At 58.2% G+C, this 20,718-nt stretch overlaps 8 protein-coding genes across 8 annotated transcripts in view; 4 read left to right on the top strand and 4 right to left on the bottom strand.

Moving 5' to 3' along the window:
- GGTG_03076 (hypothetical protein) overlaps nucleotides 1-2,657 on the top strand; it is a gene marked incomplete at its 5' end in the record, with an annotated part of 3,380 nt that extends 723 nt beyond the window's left edge. Inside the window, 3 exons of the mRNA XM_009220854.1 lie at nucleotides 19-696; nucleotides 808-1,327; nucleotides 1,506-2,657. Coding sequence (XP_009219118.1) covers nucleotides 19-696; nucleotides 808-1,029 — 900 coding nt within the window. The 3' untranslated portion in view covers nucleotides 1,030-1,327; nucleotides 1,506-2,657. The remainder of the gene's footprint in view (nucleotides 1-18; nucleotides 697-807; nucleotides 1,328-1,505) is intronic.
- On the bottom strand, nucleotides 1,028-6,138 carry GGTG_03075 (hypothetical protein). The gene is made up of 2 exons (XM_009220853.1): nucleotides 3,846-6,138; nucleotides 1,028-3,754 (listed from the first exon to the last, which is right to left on the bottom strand). Exons 1-2 carry the CDS (start codon nucleotides 6,100-6,102, stop codon nucleotides 1,446-1,448), a joined length of 4,566 nt encoding a protein of 1,521 aa, XP_009219117.1. The 5' UTR covers nucleotides 6,103-6,138; the 3' UTR covers nucleotides 1,028-1,445.
- A 789-nt stretch (nucleotides 6,139-6,927) lies between these two features.
- On the top strand, nucleotides 6,928-7,914 carry GGTG_03074 (hypothetical protein). Its single transcript, XM_009220852.1, has 2 exons — nucleotides 6,928-7,137; nucleotides 7,242-7,914. Exons 1-2 carry the CDS (start codon nucleotides 6,935-6,937, stop codon nucleotides 7,558-7,560), a joined length of 522 nt encoding a protein of 173 aa, XP_009219116.1. The 5' UTR covers nucleotides 6,928-6,934; the 3' UTR covers nucleotides 7,561-7,914.
- Nucleotides 7,771-12,173, bottom strand: GGTG_03073 (hypothetical protein). Its single transcript, XM_009220851.1, has 6 exons — nucleotides 11,971-12,173; nucleotides 10,692-11,271; nucleotides 10,173-10,605; nucleotides 9,249-10,029; nucleotides 8,274-9,116; nucleotides 7,771-8,183 (listed from the first exon to the last, which is right to left on the bottom strand). The coding sequence occupies exons 2-6, from the start codon at nucleotides 11,018-11,020 to the stop codon at nucleotides 8,113-8,115; spliced, it is 2,457 nt and encodes an 818-aa protein (XP_009219115.1). The 5' UTR covers nucleotides 11,021-11,271; nucleotides 11,971-12,173; the 3' UTR covers nucleotides 7,771-8,112.
- On the top strand, nucleotides 11,591-12,306 carry GGTG_03072 (hypothetical protein; the record flags this gene model as incomplete). Its single annotated transcript, XM_009220850.1, has 2 exons — nucleotides 11,591-11,699; nucleotides 11,882-12,306. The coding sequence occupies 2 exons, from the start codon at nucleotides 11,591-11,593 to the stop codon at nucleotides 12,304-12,306; spliced, it is 534 nt and encodes a 177-aa protein (XP_009219114.1).
- A 444-nt stretch (nucleotides 12,307-12,750) lies between these two features.
- GGTG_03071 (hypothetical protein) lies at nucleotides 12,751-15,105 on the bottom strand. The gene is made up of 3 exons (XM_009220849.1): nucleotides 14,857-15,105; nucleotides 14,247-14,758; nucleotides 12,751-14,113 (listed from the first exon to the last, which is right to left on the bottom strand). Exons 1-3 carry the CDS (start codon nucleotides 15,016-15,018, stop codon nucleotides 13,051-13,053), a joined length of 1,737 nt encoding a protein of 578 aa, XP_009219113.1. The 5' UTR covers nucleotides 15,019-15,105; the 3' UTR covers nucleotides 12,751-13,050.
- Nucleotides 15,106-16,721: 1,616 nt separating this feature from the next.
- Nucleotides 16,722-17,190, bottom strand: GGTG_03070 (hypothetical protein; the record flags this gene model as incomplete). The annotated part of the gene is made up of 2 exons (XM_009220848.1): nucleotides 16,722-16,802; nucleotides 16,972-17,190. The coding sequence occupies 2 exons, from the start codon at nucleotides 17,188-17,190 to the stop codon at nucleotides 16,722-16,724; spliced, it is 300 nt and encodes a 99-aa protein (XP_009219112.1).
- On the top strand, nucleotides 17,056-20,594 carry GGTG_03069 (hypothetical protein). The gene is made up of 3 exons (XM_009220847.1): nucleotides 17,056-19,367; nucleotides 19,526-19,577; nucleotides 19,847-20,594. The coding sequence occupies exon 1, from the start codon at nucleotides 17,603-17,605 to the stop codon at nucleotides 18,797-18,799; it is 1,197 nt and encodes a 398-aa protein (XP_009219111.1). The 5' UTR covers nucleotides 17,056-17,602; the 3' UTR covers nucleotides 18,800-19,367; nucleotides 19,526-19,577; nucleotides 19,847-20,594.
- Nucleotides 20,595-20,718: the final 124 nt, after the last annotated feature.

The following is a 20,718-nucleotide window of genomic DNA, read 5'->3' as shown; positions in this document are numbered from 1 at the left end:
CCCCGGCCTGCGCCCCAGGAGAGAAGCGGCCGCCGGGGCAGATGCCGCTTCTGCGTCGTCGAAGCCGGAAGCGTCGTCCTCCGGGCGGCGGCAGCAGCAGCAGCAACAGCGGCAGCGGCAGCGGCGGCAGCAGCAAGAAGTCCCCACGGAACCGCCGCCGCCCAAAAAGCCGTCCCCGGGCCCGCCCCCCGGCGCGGTCCTCGAGCGCTGGATGTTCGACGTCTCGTCCTTCCCCGCCTCGGCCCGGGGGCCGCGGCGATGCGTACCTTCTGGCAGGACCGGGCCGCCGAGGCCGCCCGCAAGAGGCGCGCGAGGCGCGAGGCCATGAGGAGCGCCGGCATGGCCGTGGACAGCGACGAGGACGGCGACTTTGACGACGAGGACGTGGAGCTGCTGGACGATTATGACGACGACGACGACGACGACGACGACGACTACGATGACGACGACGGCGGCGGCGGCGGCGGCGGCGGCGGCGGCGGCGGCGGCGGCGAGGACGGGGACGAGGTAATGCGAGACGTGCAGCCAAACGGAAGTGACAAGAACGAGCCCGTCAACTGGGCCGACGTGAACCAGCAGCTCCGCGGCGCCCTGGCCCGGCTCGCCCACGCCGGCTCGAAGCTGGGCCACCTGCCTCCGGGGTGCACCTTTACCATCGCCGTCGAGCTGCGGGACAAGGCGCCGCCGCCAATGGAGGTTCGTCGGCTGATACGGTTTTTTTCCCCTTTGTTTAGGGTGAAATCAATAAGAGACAAAGAGAGAAAAGAAAGACTTGCTAACTGACCCGCCTGCCTGCCACGGCAACAGCATCCCCAGCCGTGGATCCCATCCCCGCCTAGCCTGCAGCCGCCGACGGCAAAACGGCCCCGGAACGGTCGGGACCTGGGCGGCGCCAAGACGACCGCCGTGCGCTCCGTCGAGGCCGGCCCGCTCTTGTTTGAGTGCTGGGTCGAGGAGGGCAAGGCCAAAGACCGTCTCGAGGAAGTCGCGGTTAAGGCGCAGCGGAAACCGCTAGCTCGGGGGAAATGAACACATTCATTCTCTCCCTCCATTTTCACACCGAAGCCCAATGGCCGGATATGCAACACAAAAGACGTTCCCAGCATCAACAGCGATTTCGAACAAGATGCTATCCGTCAGGCTCCGGGAGACCAAACTCGGGCAACCTCCAGCATGTTGAACCTCCGCATATTCTGGTCTTCAGTATCGTACAATTCGTACATGCCACCACAACCGCCGCCTGGGCATAGAACATGTCCAAAGAGAAGGGGCTTAGGAGGCAAATCGGACATCAACGCCACAAGCCCGCTCATACAAACAAACCCATGTAAGTAGCTCCTCCCAGGAAAGAGAAAAAGGGAAATGGCAATGCTTGACAGGTAGGAAGAAAAAAAATATAAAAATAAACAAAGCATGCTGTCATCCTTCAGTCGTCACAGCGGACTTTACCCCTGACTCTCTCCACCCTTGATAAGAGCGCGCAGGCTCACAATGTCCCGCTTCAGACGAGCGTTGTCCTTCTTCACGCGGGCCGTCTCCTCGCTCTGGTCCTTGAGCCTGGCGACCAGCTCCTCCTTTTCCTCGCGGCCCTTGCCCTTGAGCGCCTTGACGATCTTGCCAAGCTCCGAGTTGAACTTCTCGTACAGGAGCTCGTTCTCGGCCATGGACTCCTTGTACAGCTGGTCGATGGCCCGCACCTTGGCCTCACTTGCCTTGAGCGCCGCATCCATGTCACGCTCCATGGCCGCCTGCCGCTCAGCCATCTCGGCCATCATCTGCGGCACCCGCTCCTCCAGCGACCGCACGCTGGCCGATATCTTGCGCAGGTCCGTCGTGCCCGACCGCGGCAGCGAGCCGTTCACCCGCGCCATATCCTCGGTTATGCGCGAGAGCTCCGACTGGAGCGACGCGTCCACCTCATCCACCGCCTTCTTCTCCGTCTGCAGCCGTTCTCGAAGCTTCTGGGGCGACTGCAGCTTGAGCTTCTGAGGTGAGTTCGGCCTGCTCAGGGTAGACTGCGAGCGCGTTGGCGAGTCCGGACGCGCGCTAAAGTTCCGCGATATCCTGAGCGTTGGAATCTGAGAGCTCGATAGGCTTTTTGAGTGCGTCAGTGGCATCTCCAACGTCGTCGGCGAGGTCGCGGCTAGTCTCTGCCCCGGTTCCGCCATGTTCTCCTTAAGGCGTGTTGGAAACAGGCCTGGCGACCGGGGGCTGACGGGGATCTTGGAGGGTGTCGGAATCTTGGTTGTTACGACGGTGCTCGAGCCTGAAGAGTTGAATTTCTCCGACGTTTGCTTGTTGGGTCGCAGTGGCGACAGGGGCGGATCTTCAAGCGTAGCCTCCGCCATCAAGCTCTTCAAGTCGGACAGGGAGCTGTGCCGCTTCTTCTTGAGGGTTTTATCTGGCGGTACCTCACCGGTTTCTGGCTCTCCGATAGTCTCGAGCCGGTGTGAGCTCGAGGGGCGCATCATTATGTCGTCAAATGCGCCAGCAACAGGAGGCCGGTCTCGGGATCCGGGCCGCCGCAGCTTATTGGGGCTTGGTTGCTGCGTCATGGTCATGCTCGCGCTCATATCTATTGATCGTGCGCGATTTGAGGACGCCTTGGACAGGCTGTGGCTCTCGCCGGTTGCCGGGTTCCTGCCATGCTTGCTCAGGCTCCTCCACATCGATGGCCGCTCTGACTCTTGCTTGCTATTTTGCCGCAGGAGGTTGTCAAAGCCAAACTTTCGCCGGATCGATGATGTGTTGGACGTCAGAGAACCCGTTGTCGACTTTTGGCCCCTCGTCATCGAGTTCATCGACGCCTCAAAGTTGGATGTGCGGAAATTGGAGGAGCCGAATCCGACCTCCTCAAAGATCCGTTCGCAGTCCTCGACCAGCCGGTCGAGGAGGTTAATATAGTTATTGGGGTTCCCGTCAAGAGCTAGTAGCTCTGCAAAGGCAACCGTCATCGCCCCACGGTCACCGTCGTTTGCGCAACCGTCGAGCAGATCAGCAAGCAGCTTGATCAGGGCCGTAAACGCTCTCCGGTTCTGAGGCGCCATCTCAGCGAAGAGATAGTTGACGAAATCGGCGAAGTCGCCGGGAACCCTCCGCGAAGCCCTCTCCTGAAGGGCGTCCAAGGCTTGCACCGTCATTATGGGACCCATCTGCTCTCGCCAGGCAATGCGCGTGAACTTTTCAAACGCCGCGAAGATGACCTCGGAAGGCAGGTCGGCCGACGCGTCCCAGTCGAACGGAAACTCGATGAGCCTGTTGTACAGATCATTGACCGACAGCTCGTCGGCGACCGACCTGTTCAAAAGCATCCTACCGACAAATTGCCCTTTCCTGGACTGCAGTGCTGCGACATAACCGGTGAAGGTCTGCTCCAGTCGAACAAGGGGGTTCTCTGGCCTATCGTCGTCGGTGCGGATAGCGTCCCTGTCCCTGATGGAGCCGCTGTGCGAGGTTATCTCGTGCCGGCTGGCAGACGAGCTGTTTGAGCGGCTGAGAGGAGGTGGGAACAGGGTTGGGACGTTGGTAAGGGGTGTCCTTGGATGCTTTGCGGGTGGTGCAGACAGGTCTGTAGTTGAGGCGCCGCCAAGAATACTTGAGAGCAACTTGACTGGCGACGAGGCCAAGAAGGATTTCGTCTTCTCTGCACGCGACGACAGGCTCAGCCCGCGTAGAATTTTGGTATAGCTCGAAACCAGGGCTGGGACCAAAGAAGGGTTGCCCACGTTGAACTGGCTGCTGAGCAGTTGAATTACTGTGATTCTGTGTCAGTACCAGGCCTATCACAATCAGAAGCAGCAAGCACCCGCAGATGTCTGTCACGCAAGGAATTAGTGAACTCTTACTTCGCCTAGAAATTGTCGACAAGAAATCCTCAAGAACCACATCGTCTGTGAAGTGTTTCCCGTTGAGGCCGAGCGAGTTGACCGTGACCTTGTCGCTCCTGTCGCTCGTCCTGACCTCAATTAGGATCTCGACGCCGTAGTGGCCGACAGGGGCCGACTTGGTGCCCTTGTCAGTGTCGAGCACGATGCGTATGGCGGCCGGCTCCCTCCGTCCCTCGATAAGTTGCTCGGCGGCCTCCTGGAAGACGGCGGCATGCAGGCCTAGGTTGTTGTCCTGCATCCTCACAGACCTGAGCGTCCAGGCCGGGTCCTCCCGCTCCTTCTCCGAGAAACGCGCCTCGATCCGGGACCGGACGATGTCCTCGCCCAGGCGCGCTGCCCTGCCCTCGAACGACTCCTGGAGCAGAAAACAGCGCGATGTGACGGCCTTGCTTGTGACATACTCGCCCGAGTGCGCTCCCTTCATCTCCCGAGTCGAAGTCATCCAGATCATGCGGCCGTCGGCCGACTCGGTAAAGCGCACGTCTGCGATGCTGTGCCACCCGGCGAATGCAAACTCGTAAGAGCCAGGCCCACCCGCCGCGTTGGTCATCGAGACAAGGAGACCTGCGGGCGAAGGCTTGTCGACCTCACGAAGCAGGTCACGCCCGTTCAGCGTCGAGCTCGACTTCTTCCTGACCATTACCACGCAGTCGGAAAACACGAGAAACATGCCCGCGCCGTCCTGATCGGCTCTGTCTGGCGAAAAATGAGGAGGGGTGAGCTCAACGAAGTCAGCAGCCATGACCAGTCTGCCCTGTGGCTGTAGGTCCACGGGCCAGCTCTCGATGAAGTTTCGTAGCCGGTGCGTCACGTGGGGCTTGTCTCGATGGGGATCATCCATGGAGCAGATGTTTGTGATTATGTCCCGGGCACGCAGCATGAGCTGCAGCGCCGGGTGCGTTATGGGCAGTGAGCCCACGATCTGGTCAATGAATAGGCTGTAGCGTGGCAGCCTCTGAACGGGCTCGATGAGGATCGAGCGGACGGCCTGCTCGCCCGTCTGCACAACACGCTGGCGAAAGCTCGACTGTTTGTCCAGAAAGGAGTTCAGAAGCTGCGGGAAGTGCTGGCTGGCACGAATGTAGTCCTGGTAGCAGTCTGTGAACTTGGGGAACCATTCGAGAAAGACTCGCGCCATAGCAAGAGCCCCGCTAGGGTCCTTCACTCTGACGGAACCTCCTAGTCGCAAGCCCGCCGCCGAGTGGTGTTCCATGTCATTCAGCGCGTCCTCTTCCGTGTCGTCCATGACCTTGCGCAGCTCCTGCATGAAAGCCGTATTGACCTGGAGGATCCGGTCGGCCGAGGTGGGGAACAGCTTGTTCAGCTCCTCCTCCGAGGGGCTCAGGCTCTCTGATGAGCGCTGTTTGGCACTCTGCCGGAAATCCTCGGCAATGTGGCCAACAAGCTCGTTCAGCTTGAGGACGTAGCGCTCTTCCGTGTCGACCAGCTCCCTCATCTTCATCCGCAGCTCCACCTTTTGCTCCTTAGTGTACGACTTGCTCCTGTTGAGCGAGCTCGGCTTGGACGGTGCCCTACGGAGTTTGGACGTGGGCAGGAACACGGGCTCGCCAAAGAGCTTGACGAGCGCCGTGTAGGTCCCGTACTGGCGCAGGGTCGGGTCGAGGATGTCGTCCTCATCCTCGGGCATCTCCTCCAAGTCCTCGGGCCGCAGAGGGACGATGGCGCCTGGTGGCAGGACGAGGTCGATGTCGACGTTACTGACATGCTGGGTCTGGAAGGCTGTGTGGAAGGTGTTGATGATCCCAGCCGTGGTCTCGGCCTTGACCATGGCCTTAGCCAGGTCGGCGGCATGCTGTTCGCCAAAGAGGGTCGGGGCGGAACCGGGGCGGCGGCCGCGGGTGGTGGGGTACTGGTTCTTGAGGTGTGTCTTGACGACCTGTGGCAGCTCGGTAAAGTACTTGAACAGGCCGAAGGCGAGCCCGCGGCATATCTCGTCGCCCTGGAACTCGCGCGGGAGGTAGTTGACGGCGCCATAGAAGGGAGAGTTGGGCGAGATTGTGATTCGCGGGAAGGACTGGAGGCCGGCGGGGCTGCAGACGTGGACCTGGATGCGGGAGCTGTTGAGAGTGTAGTTGGCCGTGGTCGAGGGCCCGTGGAAGACGAGGACGGGCAGGTGGCCAAGGAGCGGGTCGACGGCGTGGTAAAGAGCGACATGCTCTGGCGAGAGCGCCAGCTCGTCGGTAACACGGACCATGGTCGGTTACGGGGCCGCTCGCATCATCAGGCCTTGAGGGCGGGCGGGCGGGCGGGTTGGGCCTTGCGGCAGGCGTGGTAATGGACCGATCGCCAACGAGGGCCGAGCCGGGCGTGGGATGCTTGGATGCGAGTTTCTCAGCCACGCAGGACGATGACTGGACTGGGGGACGTCAGGGGTGGCGGTTGGGAGGCAGCAGGAGCGAGAAGTGGGACGGAGTGCGCACGCCTCAGAAAGTAAACATCCTGGCATGCACAGCGATGTGCGCCGACTGCTGCAGTGTGACTGTGGTCTTGTGTCTTGTGTCGTGGTTGGCCGAGTGCTGAGCGCTTGAGTGCTGCGGGCGGTTGAGGCGGCCACTCTCCGATTCGGCGGTGGGCAGTCGAGGCCTGACGGTGCGAGTAAACAACAAAAACAATCGGGCTTGGAGGAGAAAAAAAAAGGCCCACGCTAACAAAAGCGGAACCAACGCCCAACCAGCAACGGGAATTAAGTCGAGGCAATGCTTTATCGTTGGACTGATGCAATTGCACCCACCCAGGGACTCCACAGATATTGAAGGGTGCCTGTCAAGAGTCGTCAAAATTCGGTCCTGTCTGTCAGGCGACAAACTCCAATCGCACGACTGAGGCTCCCAGTCTTTTTTTTTTTCTGGCAGGGCGAATTGACGCTGGATTGGGAGCCCAGGCGCGTTGTGCTCGGTACTTTCCAATGTAAACACAAACCGTGAGCTGGTGTCACAGGCGGGTTGACCCCTGTCTGTCAAATGTGATCGCTACCCCGCCTTCCCGTCCTGGGCAGCTCCGCCAGCTCCAAGTGTGGAATTGGAGCGATGGAAGTTCGGCGGCAATTGACTGAAGTGAACCTCGATGTGTTGAAAGCCAAAGATACGACATCCACACGCACATCCTCCAACATGTCCAGCCAGGACAACAAAGGAATCCCTTTCTCGCATGCCCTGGATGGCGTCGGCTACAAGCTCCTCGAGCTGCCTCCAGAACTCGTCACCCTGCTCGAGGGAGAGAATCCACCAACGTTAGTCCACATACGCATCCCCAAGCGTCCAATTCTTGGGTTCATTTGATCGTTTTTGATTCGTCTCACCAAACAAACACACGCACGTCTGTGGCGCATCCCAGATTGAAGCTCAAGTCCTCGCCCACGGCCGGCCTGCTCGAGGCGGCTGGCAAAACGTATTCGCTCCGGCAAAAGAATACGTCCAACGCCCTCATCATTTTGCGGCCGGAGGAGGAGGCTGTCGCCACCACGGAGTTGTCGGTGGACCCCGCCCAGGAGTCAAAGGAGGTACCTCCGTCTTCGGGGATGCCAGAGGTTGGCATGCGCGCCTTCGCCAGCGTGCACGAGACTGTTGAGCTCTTGCCCGAGGCCGGCTCGGTACCATCAGCAGCAACGTCGGCAAAGGGGAAATGGCACGAGAAGTTCGGAAAGACCAGGTAGTAGCTGCTCCGGCAGGGCCATCGCCAGCATTCGTAGATATTATTCGAGAATATCTGTCACTTGTTGCCCTTGGATGCTAGTTTTTCAGTGCGATTGGTTTGCATCAAGCCTCTCGACTTGACAGCCAAAACGGATGAAAGATTCTGAGATTGAAAAACGAACAATCGAAGGGAGAAGGAAATGAAAGAGAAGGAGAGATGGACCCCCAACCCCGACACCATTTCCATGCAATAATCAATCCCCAAGAAAGCGCTAAAAGCCATGGGCGCCTTGCACCAACCCTATCCTCATATGACCAAGGAGACGTGCTAAAAGAAGCGAGTAAGCGGGAAATATGACACTGCTACCCTCCCATGCGCCAGAGGTGATTCAAACCATACAACTATGAGTACACAGTTCGCCAAAAGAAAACACAATCTCTCAGAGAGCCGCAGGTCACGTTAGCATCCGGAGGAGAAGCCTGTGAGCGCCTAGTGGTGGCCACGTTGGAGTCGCAAGGGACCGCCACCTGGCGCCATCCCGTCGTTCAGGAGGCGGCGCGCATGACTTTGGTTATTGCGGGCGTGGCCTGTTATTGGGGTGGCAGCGGGGAACTGCAGAAGGGTTCCTGGGAGGGGCAGCCACTGGGGCCATTGTCAGCCATCTCACAAACATGAAAATGCTCAGATACGCTCGGGACACATTCCGGCTATCCGTCTGGCAATTAGACTAACCTACTGGCGGGGGACCGTTGGCAAGGACCCGGCGGGCCCCCGGAGGTGAAGCACCCAACTGGATAGGGCGCTCCCGTGACCCTCGGAGCGGCATGTCCATCTGGGCGAGGGCGCCAATCCGGAGCGGGTTCTCGGCAGCGCCAAGGCGACCGAGGGCGGCGCGCCGCAGTATTTCATTTCGAGCCTGGAGAGCCTGGGAAGCCTGGTCTATCCCGGGGGCTCTGGCGGCATTGGGGTGGTGCACTGGAAGGGCGGCTCTAGCCAGGGCCCGCGCTCTCGCGCCCCTGGCTGCCTGTGCAGCCAGCTCAGCCCGTGCTTGTGCAGCCTGTGCAGCCCGCGCAGCCCGCGCGTTCATATCCCTAACAGCCCGCGCGTTCATGTCCCTAACAGCCAGTTCAGCCTGTGCAGCACGTGCAGCCTGTAAATTCCGTGCAACCCTCTCTCGGACTGCCTCCATGTCCGGATTGGGAAGTCCCATTTGCCAGCCGATTTGTCCGCGCATTTGCCCTTGCAGTTGTTGTGCCAGTCCGGGCACGAAGGGCAACGCTGGCGGCATTACTGGCAGCATCAGCTCAGGATCCACCATGGGAAGTGCCGGTACCGGGTTCTGGCGGGCTTGGCCGCCCACAGCACGGCGATGCAGCGGCACATCCCGTTGCACCGGGGGCACGCCTGGGTACACTCCTAAAGCCATATTTGGAATTGGAGCCATAACTGGAAGTGGTGGTGCTAGGGGCAGGTTTTCTTGCTGCCTATGCGGACCAGCAAGTTGGTTGACTATGCCGGCGAGGTTGGGCAGAATGTTCCCGTACATCATATGGCGAAGGCGAACATGGCGCGCTACTGCACTCAAGGTCAGCCGGGGAAAGAAAGTTTGCCGGGATAGAGGCAAGAAATGGAGACCATCTTTGGGAACTTTGCTGGCACCAGCGCGATCGGCGCATGCTATGCTAAGCCTCTAGAGAGCCCACTAACCGTTGAGCCCACGTTCCGGTGGGTGCCGGGCGTCGGACGCTTGTCGGCGCTGATCCTCGTCATGCTTGACCCTATCCGAGACCATAATGTCTAAAAACTCGGCGTCGACCTCGGGGTTTGCTTGTGCCACTTCCTGGCGCGCCTTGGCCTCGGCTGCAAGAACCTCATCGCTATGCCGCTTCTCGACGCTCTCAAAGAGAGGACAGTTCCCGCTCTTCCCGCCGCGTGATGCGTCGTCAAAGTGGTTGTAGGTGCAAGACTTGTGGCAGACATAACACTGAACGTTGTGGCAGCCCGCCCGAGTGCAAGTCATCTTGTTGCAGCCGTTCTCCTTGATGAACGGGGTCCCGCATTTGTTGCACTTCCGAATCAGTGCTGCCGACATGGCTTCTTCGATGGCACGCCGGGCCGAGTGGCCGCTCTCGCGCATAGCTTCCTGGCAGGTTTGGGGGATATGCGTCTCTCTCCTGCACAGGCGGCAGCTCGTGATTTCGCACTCTGGGTTCTGGCACCGAAACTCCTTGTTGATCTCGACTTCGGGATACTCTGCCGCAAAGGGGCAGAATGGGCAGGTCTCGAGGTTTTCGATCCCTGCGAGCCGGAGTGCCTCTTCCTGCTCGATGCGCTCGAGGGCAACGACGAGCTTGCTGTCGAGGAACAGCTGCTTCTGGTCGACAGAGAACCCAGCTGCACACCCATCGATCGACATACAGGAAAGAGTGTGCTTGGAGAGTCCGATTTGTGTCTCCGCCATGTGTTTCGCACAATCCCTACAAAACAACTTTCCGGTGAGATAATTTGACGTTAGTTAGGATATCCTTCTCCTTTGATGACGGAACTAAACGCCCATCAGAGGCTACCGAGTCGCGGGATATCATTGGAGTGAGACGGCAGAGGTTTTGCACTGCAGGAATAAGAACCTACATGCGGATCATCGCCGTTGCAGTACACCATGCGGTTTTGGGCACACTCAGAGTAGCAGCACCCGCAATCGATGACTGTGCCTTCAGCTCGAGCCAGTTCGAGGTTTTCTTCTTCCTCTCTCAGCCTCTGCTGTTCTGCCTCGTTCTGACTGCGCCGTGCACGAGTCACCAGGCGGGAGGCAATGAGTTCCTCGAGTGCCTGCCGTTGTCCAGGAAGCGCTGCGGGCATCATGGACTTGATTGTCTCGTCATTGAACTTGTCCGATTCCCTCGCGCGCTTGTTTAGCTGGAAAGGCTTGTTGCCAGCGTCCCAGTCGTCGAGGAGATTGCTGGCTGCCAAGTATGTGGCAAATAGGCTGCTCCCGTTTTCATCAAACAGCCGATACAGCTGCTTGCAGGGCATCTTGGGAAAGCACTCTGAAAGAATTTTCCTCCTACATGATGGCAGGTATGTGAGCAACGTGACGAGGAAACATGAGGAACCGGCTCACTCAGCAGGGCCAGCAAGGTTGAGACTTACGATGTGTCGCAGTACGTAGGTAGCGCGGACGCATCTTCGCATTGCTGCCTGTGGTTCGCGCTGGAAAACCGTTTAGAAAGCTGTGCTGCGTCGTCAGTTTCGTCGCTGGGTGGCTCTCGCTTCCGCTTGAGGTTGGCTTTGGCCCGCCTGGGGTACGATTTGCCATCATCCAGTTGGTCCAAGATATGAGAAATGACGACTTCGCTGTTGAAGTCCTTCTCTTTCGTGATCGAGTCCAAGTAGTTGGGACAGATGTCAGGAAAGACAGAGATGACAGCGTCTGCGCAAGTCTCTTGGCCGTCGCCAGTGATGTCGATTATTTCCGCCATGCCTGCCACACGATGCCGAGTTCCCAACTCCTTCTCAGTCGGGAGGGGGCAGCAGGTCGTCTCGGGAGAGACAAATAGCCTGTATCCGCTGACCAGAGCGTGAGCTAGCCGGTTGTCTTGCCAGGAGGGATCGCAACTGGCAAAGGGTGCTGCCCCTCTCCGAGGTGGTTTACTTTGGTTGCTGCCCTTGATCAGGCGACGTCTTTCCTTGTGCAAGAAGCAAACGAGTATCGCTGGGAGAGTGCCTCAGGCTATAGGTTGGTGCAGATCAGAACGTCCAGGTCAGCAAAAGAAAGTCAAAGAGAGATACACAAGAGGTGAAGAGAGATGTGGGTCTATGAACCAGCTCAACTTGAGCCGGGTCAGTGACCAAACGCGGCACCGGACCTTTTTAGGCAGGCCGTCTCTAAAAGGTAGGCCAATTATGTGCTTTTTTTGGCCATTTTTACATGCCACACGTAGGTTTCTACCCAGGTGAAAATTTTGAAGGCGGGATGAAAGATAAATCAAGAAACAGAAACTGAAAGATAAAGAAGAGGGCCTAGGCTCTTGGCCGCCAAATCGCAGCCCATGCACCAGTCAGGCTGGTTCGCGAGCAGGGCAACCACACCAGGAAGCCCAATGGCGGCCACAGTCACGCAATTTGGCCTTGTGCAGGCTTCACCGAGCGAAGGCAGATGTAGGCAAGAACCCAGACGATTGCCCTCCTTTCGATGCGGGCACAGGGTCTATGCCGGTCCGTGGTAGCTCGCAATCCGCTTAGACTGCCTGCGGGAGGTTGCCCTGACAGCTCCTTTTGAGCTCGGCCTAGTGAGATGGTGATGGAAATAGAGGACGAGAAAAAAAATCCCACCCGTCTAGCCGGCCCCATCAAGCGCCAGAATATGCCCATCTGCAAAGGGAAGCAACGACGAGACGGATCGAAAGCAAACGGGCGAGAAAGAACCCACCGCGAGATTCGGCTAGCGCCCGACAGCGTCCCTTCCTCCGGCTGGCCCTGCGAGTTTGTGGAAAGCATAGGTAGAGTCCAGCTCAGGCTGCAAAGGATTGATGGTAGCAAAAGGGTAGCAAAAGGCGAGGCGACGAGCTTGCGACTGATGGCCCGCCGGTCGGGAAGCTGGTCAGCTTTGAGTGAGCCTTCTTGGCGCCTCTCATCCGTCTCTCGAGGTTTGGGAGCGCCAAGTGGGGCTGTCCATCTGCTTCCAGACGGGACTGTGCAACTGGACCCACTATATCCTCATCGGCCAGCTTGCCTGCCAGCTGGCTGCCAACAGCTCGAGACCTAGCTTGAACAGGACAGCTCCCCTAGAAAGGCACCAATAGGACTCCAGGGTTGCCGCATTTGGAGGTAGGTCGGAATAACATCAAAGTGCGAGGGGTGCCACGAAACAGCGCCCCGGCGAGTCCTTAACCAATACAGAGCCGGAGCCGGGCACATAATAAAGAATGGAAGGGAACAATCAAGAGAACAAACAATATTGTACCCGCAAGGCCATTTGATTCGTGACGAAAGACATCTACCAGCAGTATCATTCAATGACCAAGCTCGAAACCAGTAACAACGTCGACTTGGTTGGTATCTGTAGCCCTGCCCAGCATGACAGGGGCTTCCTCAGCGGTTTCACTCCAGTCGTCCTTGCTTGTGCCACGTCTCGAGATTCTTGATCTGCACAATACCATGACGCATCCCACGTCGGGGGTTCACACTTGCTCAACAAGTTACTTGAAGGATGGTTTTATTGTGTAGCGTGAGGGAACCGCCCTCGGTACACTTTTAGCTTTTAGTTACTATTATTATAAAACTCAATCATACCACCGTGGTGCATATACACACAAGAAAGGGTAAAAAAACGCCCACAGTTTCTACGTGACAAGCAAGAAACTGAGATTTCGCCCAGAACCCCGATAATCCATGCTGAAAAAAAGTACAGAGAAGAGGGTACAGCGAAGAGAAGGGTTGAAGAATTACCAAGGAAATAAAGTTGGTCGCCGGACCATGACGGAGCTTGCTATGCAGCAAAATGCCCCTATTAACGTTCGGGATCCTCTTCCAGGGACATGTGTGAAAGTATGGAAGAAAGCCTTGCCAGCGGGGGCAGTGCGGGGGGCGACAGCGGCTCTGCCAGCGGCCACTCTCCTTCAAATAGCGAAGGGGCCTTTGGCGTCCGCGGCGGCGACCGCATGAGCGGCAGCCCTATGGTCCGCGAGGTCGCGCAGACCGAGGACTCGCGGCGCGGGAACGGGGGCCTCCGCGGCGCCCCCGCCCCGCCGTTCGGGTCGACGGCGGGCTGCACGATGTTGAACCGCCTTTCCGGGGCGGACTCGAGGTCCGCCAGGGCCCCGGCCGGCGATTTGGACGCCGACAAGCGCCATAATGCTCGTCGCGCGGCGGCGAACCCGGGCGGAGCATTCCAGTCGATGGACTGCCACTCTCGGTCCTGGCGCAGCTCCTCCTGGCTGTTTTCGCGGTAGAAGGTTTCTGGCTCGACAGCTGTTGGATCAAAGACGATGACGCCGCTTCCGGGGCTCGGGGCGCCCCCTGCGCGCTTCTCGATGTCGACGGTGATGGACGTGTTGATTTCGATGGCATTGTTTATTTTTCGTGAGTAATCCTTGTGCGAGTAGTCCTTGTGCGAGTAGTCCTTTGGCGAATAGTCCTTGGGCGAGTATTCGCTGAAGCTGGTGAGTGTGCCGCCATCGCTAGCCAGGGCGCCGCCTCTAGTGGCCACCTTTTTCTTCTCGTCCGTGCCCAGGATAAACTGCGTGCTCTTGGACCGCGAGTGCAGGGCTGAGCCCTCCAGGGTGGTGCCGGCAAAGCTTTCATCAACCCCCGGCTTGGGCTTCTTGCCGCTGCCGCCGCCTTGCTCCGGCCTGCCGCCGCGGCCGTTCTGGCTGGTGGTGGAGCGGACCTCGGCGGCCAGGAGCTTGAATTTGCGGAACAGGGGCCGGAGCGTGGCAGCCGACGATGCGATGATGGCAAGTCCGATCTCAACCGACGACCAGTTGCCGAGCTCGATAAAACTTCTCAGGTATTCCGGGTTGCTAAGCAGCTGCTTCTGGTATGGAACGCGGATGATAGTCACGAGGGACGAACTGCGTTTTGGTAAAGAGGAACGTGAGTAGACTGAAACAAAGGCATGCGGATACATGGCCACGGGGTTCATGCCGGCACGGGGCACTGCCAGGGATAGAAGAAGTGAGAAGATGATGGGGGTTGGAAACATACGCTGAGCCGAGCGCCAAAATACCCACGACGGAAAACTTTGTCCTCCTGTCGAGCTTGGCGTTCCACATGAGGGAAATAGGCATCAACGCCAGCGCTAAATCGGCGACGATGTTGACGATAGTAACCGTGTACGTCGACCCCAGAGCCATCGGCGGCTTGAAGCAACTGCCAGCGTCCGCAAAGGGTGGGTCGTAACGGCGCCAAAAGAACCAAATTGGAGAACATTGAAAAATGGCAACGAAAAAGTAGAAGATATTGGCGATACCGACCATGGCCAGCAGCGCGATAAGCGTCCAGCTTTGCCATCTTTGACGCGAGTTGCGGAACAGCCGGATAAGGTAGATGCCGACAACGAATTTGACAAGGCCCGAAACGAGGACGTAGCCGGACATGCAGAGGTATTTGTAAAAGAGTGCTATGACGCGCTGGTCCGGTGCGACGTCGGCCACATGGCGGCCCATTCCATAAGCGACGCCTATACAGCCAACGACTGTAAGGTAGGCAAAGGCAAGCTGAAGTCGGAGGAGATTTCAGGGGTCAGTTATCATGGCCGCAGATCAGAAGATGAGTATGAGTATGAGTGGCAGAGACACAAGCACAAAGAGCTTACGAGTGTAACGACGGCCAAGCCGTCTTCGAATCGGAAGATCTTAGTCAAGCAAGCCGAAGTGTAGACGCGGGCGGCGACTGCGATGGTGGATAGTAGGAGCATCGCCCCCTGGATTCCAACGAACGCCGGGCCCATGTCCTGTCCAGGTTTGAGAGACGACATGTTGCCCAAGAGGCCGGGCCGGTTCGGGCGGGCGGCTGGGTGGTCCGAAAAGAGCTTCGGGTTCCGTCCCGTGACCAGGAGGATCAGAAGAAAGGACTCAGGAGAGGGATATTTGTGGTTGAGTGGCGGGCTGCGCCGCAAGACTTTAAAGGACCAAAACGAGGGCATCCCCCCGCGGGTACCTGCGTGGAACAGGTGAGGGGAGAGCTCGAGGAGACGCACTAAGACGGGGAGACCCGACTATGGCCCACATGGTTCATAGTTCTTGCCCTCCACAGCGATGGATGCAACGGCGATAATGCCTGCCGGACACGCGCACCATGGCCCCGTTTCGAAGTTCGTGCGCTGCCAGTCTGCGGCCATGACTCGCCTGGCGTTGCCCTCGAATGGGGTCCGGGGTCCGCACACGCTGCTACGAAGCAAGGCAGAACCTCGCCCCTTCGTGTCGTAAACACGTGGTGGTGACAGGCATCGCTGAAGCAACTAGGCGACTGCAACGCCCCTGGTGGTAGGCCAAGGGCTCGTGACAGGTGGCGACGAGGATCCGAGCACGCGTTCGAATATCAGCAAACGGTGTGGGGGAATCTCTTCATCGGCATCCATCGAGCCTCTGACTTGTGGATCGTGGGATCTCAGCAATTGCCCGACGCCCTCTTTGTTTACTGTTTACCCCAACTCTAGAATCTTTGACTCTGTGGGCTCGCCGTATGGGGCCCTGCGCACGAGGGATGGGAACTTGCCAACTTTCACTCTGCCCACTCTCCGATACCACGGCAGTTTATAATCTCCACAGGTCGGGTTCGCGTTGCTGACATGGAGACTACCAGCAAATCCATCAATAATCCTCTTGGACGAAAATTTGTCGAGGTGGCCCTGGCACCAGTCCCGAATCCTAGCTTGCTCTGGGCTTCTTTGTTTCGTTTCTTTTTCTATTTATAATAAAGGAGAGTGGTATTGGCATTGGCATTGGCATTGTTCAGGGGTAGCGTCTCTTTGGCACAATCTGGGTGATACCGAATTCTTCGAAACAGTTCCTCTTTTTGGAGGTGTTTCCCAACCAGGTGGGGGATCCATCTCGGCGGGTCAGCTTGCCCATCTGTTGGTTCCATCACGTCTGTTTCCTGCAGGGAACCCATACCGCTTTTTTTCTCTGAGAAATGTTCCCAGATGGGAAATGTCGGCATCTCGGGTCCATCCCATGGCAAACTCTAGTACAAAAAAGCAACCCCACGAGTTACCCTCTTAAGCCGGTTTAATTCAGTAGGCACATTAGATAAGTAGGGATCGCAGAAGTTCTTTTCACGCAGTGGCTTGATAATAACGTTACCTCATCCGAAGCCCATTTTCAGACCATTCGTCGAATAGAACCGGCTTGAGAGGGTATCCTCCTAGGGAATCCACCAGAACCACAATGGTCATCTAATCCCTGAGAGGTGTTGCAGGTTGTCCATTTGACAGCGGTCAGTGCACAGCGACAGTAAATTTGGCAAACTTTAGCCATCGGGGTCGGGAGCGGCATCTTGCCAAGCAATTCCGGCTTACCCGCACCGGGCGGGCCCTGTTGCCTTGTCGTCATGACAAACATGCCCGAGAGCAGCCGCGCGCCTACACAGTAAGCTCAGGCATAAATCGTAGCCCACGTGCACCCACTGCCGCTCGTATTTCCCGCACTCGTCGGGCTACACAGAGGGCTACCTAGGTACCTAGATAATGGCCTCACTAGCGATACTGTTAGGAGGCGGAACATTTTTGCTGGAAGCCTTAATGTAGGGCGGAAATTGGTCCTAAAAAGTCGTCATAATTGTCAGTTGCCTTATCGTCCTTTGTCCTCATCTTCATCCCTATATTTGCAGCCACATTTCCCTTGCTGCGAGACGAAGGGGTACTTTGAACTCGAGACAATACCAAGTACAGTACGTGTACCTATGTCTACAACTCGTTTCGTTGAAATACCCAGAGTGCCGGGGGAAGGCTGCGTCCCGTGCACGCCCAAGCTGTCCCAAAATCCTGTGATGCGGGTGCATAAATCCATGTATCGGAACGACCTCTCTCATTGCATGTCGGCGGCTTGGCGACACTCGCATAAACGCAGGGGTGCAAGTGGCGGGAGAGCGCGTGTGCAATTGGCCCCGGCGCAGGAATTTGCCCCGCTGTGCGCTCAGCGACGAACATGGCTTGTCCGCTTAACCGGAACCAGCACAGCACAGAAGCGAAAGCCCCTCAGTCTGCCTCCCCAAGATTTGAACAGTCATTCGGTGCCCGCCTCAATACAGCGATGGCACGCCGCTCCTTGAACCTTGCCATCCCCGTCCAATTCAATCGGCCCAGTCCCGCTCGACTTAGCGAGGCCCTGCCACCGGCACAGCGACCTTGACGGCCCTGGGGCCCCAGAAACAGCGACGGCCAAGCTGGAATCAGGGGCGTTTGAGCGACCTACAGGCAGCTCGAGGCCGCCGTGGCGAGCGCCAGCCCACGCAAATTCAATTCGCCGTATTCAGTCAACGAGGGTCAGCCAACGAGGGGAGGGCTGCAGGGGACGAGAGCAGAAGACGGGCAGTAGACAAGATAGAACGGAGCCGGCCCAATGGCCGACTTCATTAGTAAGGATGAAGCGGACCTGCCCGCCGCCGATTACAGCAAGGATCATGACGCTGCCGCCGGGCAATTGGTCGACGCTGAAATGGACGACGATGAGCCCGTCCCGTCTGCGCTGAAAACAGCCCCGTCGTCGTCTGTGGGTGGCTACGACGACGACGCCGACGACGGCTCGACGCCGGCCCCGGCTGTCGTTGTCGATGGGGCGGGCGCGACAGCTGCTGCGACGGGACTTGCAACAGCTAGCGTTGCCGTCAACAATGCCCACCACGGCAACAGAGCCGGCACGGCCGCGACGGCGACGGCGACGGCGACGGCCACCACCACTCCCAGCAAGGAGCGCCACTCGCTCACGCTGGACCAGCGGCGGGCGCTGCGGCGCTGGGCCAACAGCCAGGTGGTGCGTCCGTCGCACAAGGCGTGCATCGAGTGGTTCGCGTCCGAGTATGGGCTCTCCATCTCGCAGTCGACCGTGTCGCACTCGCTGTCGCCCAAGTACGCCCGCCTCGACAGCGACGCGCAGCTGTCGGGCTCGCGCCTGCGCTTCGGCAACTGGCCCGACGTCGAGAAGCTCGTGCTGCTCTGGCACTCGGAGATGGTCAACCGCGGCCGCCAGCCCAGCAACGAGGAGCTGGTGCAAAAGGCCGTCGCCATCTTTGAGCAGCTGCCCCGCTATGAAGGCGAGAAGGCCCCCAACTTCTCGCCTGGCTGGGTCCACCGCTTCAAGAAGCGCTACGGCCTGCTGATGCGCCGCCAGCGCCGCACCGCCCCGGGGCCCAGCGGCGCCGCGGGATCCGACGAACTCGACGACATATCCTACCTCGTCGACGCCCTGCCGCGCTTCACCCCCGTCTCGGCAGAAACCCCGGCCGCCACCATTCGCGATCTCTTCTCTCGTGTCATCGGTATCGACACCAGCATAGCAACCTGCGCCCGCGTCCGTGACGAGGTGGTCTCCATCCAGACCGCCGCCGCCGCCACCGCCGCCGCCGCTGGTGTTGGTGCTGGTGCTGGTGCTGGTGCTGCCCCCACCCCGCCCCCCACAACATGGCCATCGCTGCCGCCGCCGTTGCAGCAGCCAATCCATCACTCGGCGCAGGTTCCGCCGCCGGTCACCGGACTACCGGCGACGCTGTTGGCGTCGACAGCGGTGTACAAGTGTCCTCGTCGTCCCACATGGATCTAGGTGACGACGATGACGCCGAGGTCGCGCTGCAACACGCGCTCCGCCAGATCCAACAGGAGGAGACAGACGCTGACGCCGATACAACCATGCCCGAGGACAACGACGAGCACCACATGGAGGATAATGGGATCCCAATCAACCGCAACGTCGGCGCCGACTTTAGACAGCAACAGCTACAGCCAGCGCAGGCAACCCCAATCTCGCAACCGCGGGCAAATCAGCACCACCAGCTCCACCAACCGCAGCCACCGCCACCACCACAACTCCAACCACAGCAGCCGTTGCGAACGTCACCACAGCCGCCAGCGCCAGCGGCGCCGCCACCACCACCACAGCAACAGCTGCAACTAAACACGCCCACCTCGATCCGCATGCACCAGCTCCCCGTTACCACATCCCAGTTCGCACACGACGGCGAGTTGAGACTAACACCCATCCCAAGCTCGGCCCCCGCGCCCGCATCGGGCGAGAAGCCGGTCCGGTGCCCGTTCTGCGTCAACACTCGGATGCTGCGCTCGATAAAGGAGGCCGTGGAGCACATGTCCACCCATGTCGTTGTCGAATAGGAGTAAGTGATTGCGTCGCCGGTTGAACCGCGACTTGCTGTTTTTTCCCCTTTTTTGTATAGACTTTTCCGTGGGTTGATATATATTTTTTATTTTGCGCGGTGTCCAGGGCGTATGGTGTATTGATGTATACTACAGCTGCTCTAACTACCTACTCTAGCTAGATCTAAACTTCTCATCACTCGACGTAAACTAAACATTTCACCGTACTAGTATGTCCATGTTCTGATCAGGTCTTGGCTACGTACCAGCTTGGAGTTGGGTGGGGCGCCCTGGTGCGTAGCATATGTGCAACGTGATTCATCAAAGTCCATTCACACCACCCACATGGCTCGCCTATCAAACTACCGCTCAACTAAGTAGAGGCCCTCGGCCCTGCCCTCGGCGCTCCCAGCTCCCCGCGCCGATTTCTTTTCACTCACTCCAGAGGGTATAAAAACGTGGCCTTTCTGGTTCTGATCGCAAGAAAAATCCAAACCAGGAATCAAATCCACCGAAGGCATAGAATGAAGACGGGAACGAAATGCCGCTCCCGGAAAGAAGGATGATTAAGAAACGAAACGCAAGCATAAGTGAACGCCAAAACAAACGAAAACCGAACAAGAAGCCCCCTCCTAGTTCCAGTTACTCCAACTCCGCGATCCTCTCAAACGACTTGCGGCTCAAGGATGTCGGGATCAAATCATTCCCAGGGACGCCAAACTTTTGTCACTCTCGTTAATCGACTCATCTCATGGCCGCGCCGGGCAGCCTAGCGAATGTCCTTTCTGGGCCGGGCGTGACCTAGACAGCAACGCCTACCTCGTATGTGTGGCGCATTACGAGACGATCACAAAAGAGGGTTGCTGTTTTTGTCCGCAGGGCATGCCCCAACAGAGACAAGGGAAATATAGTAAATGAAGGAGAAACAAATGTAGACAAGGAGAGAGAGAGGGTCTTGGAAAAGAAGAACGGGGATGGGGGACGAATAAGGGGATAATGGTAAAGAAGAGGGAAAGAGCGATGGTAGAAACAGCAACAGAAACTCGCTGAGGCCTATCGCACCCGAAATGACACGGCTCCAGAACGTGGCCATGAAGGTAAAGGAGGTGTAGAATTAAGCCCATGACGTTGGAAGCGATGCTTTTTTTTTCTCGTTTTTTTCCCTCATGTTTTTAGCATCCATCTGCTGGCCGCGAAAACGACGCTCGACGCAAACTCTGATAGTTTCGAGAGTCAGTTTGCCCATCCATCCCGGGTATGAAGGAGGAGGAGGCGGATCCTGCAAAGACGGCAGGCCTGCTGCCACAGCTGCTGCTCGATTAGGGAGGGTGATGCGTGAGCTTCATGATACCGGGGTCTGTGGTATTCAAG

Source organism: Gaeumannomyces tritici (assembly GCF_000145635.1).
Source record: "Gaeumannomyces tritici R3-111a-1 unplaced genomic scaffold supercont2.2, whole genome shotgun sequence".
Classification (NCBI taxonomy): domain Eukaryota; kingdom Fungi; phylum Ascomycota; class Sordariomycetes; order Magnaporthales; family Magnaporthaceae; genus Gaeumannomyces; species Gaeumannomyces tritici.
This window is presented reverse-complemented; position numbering and strand designations above follow the sequence as displayed.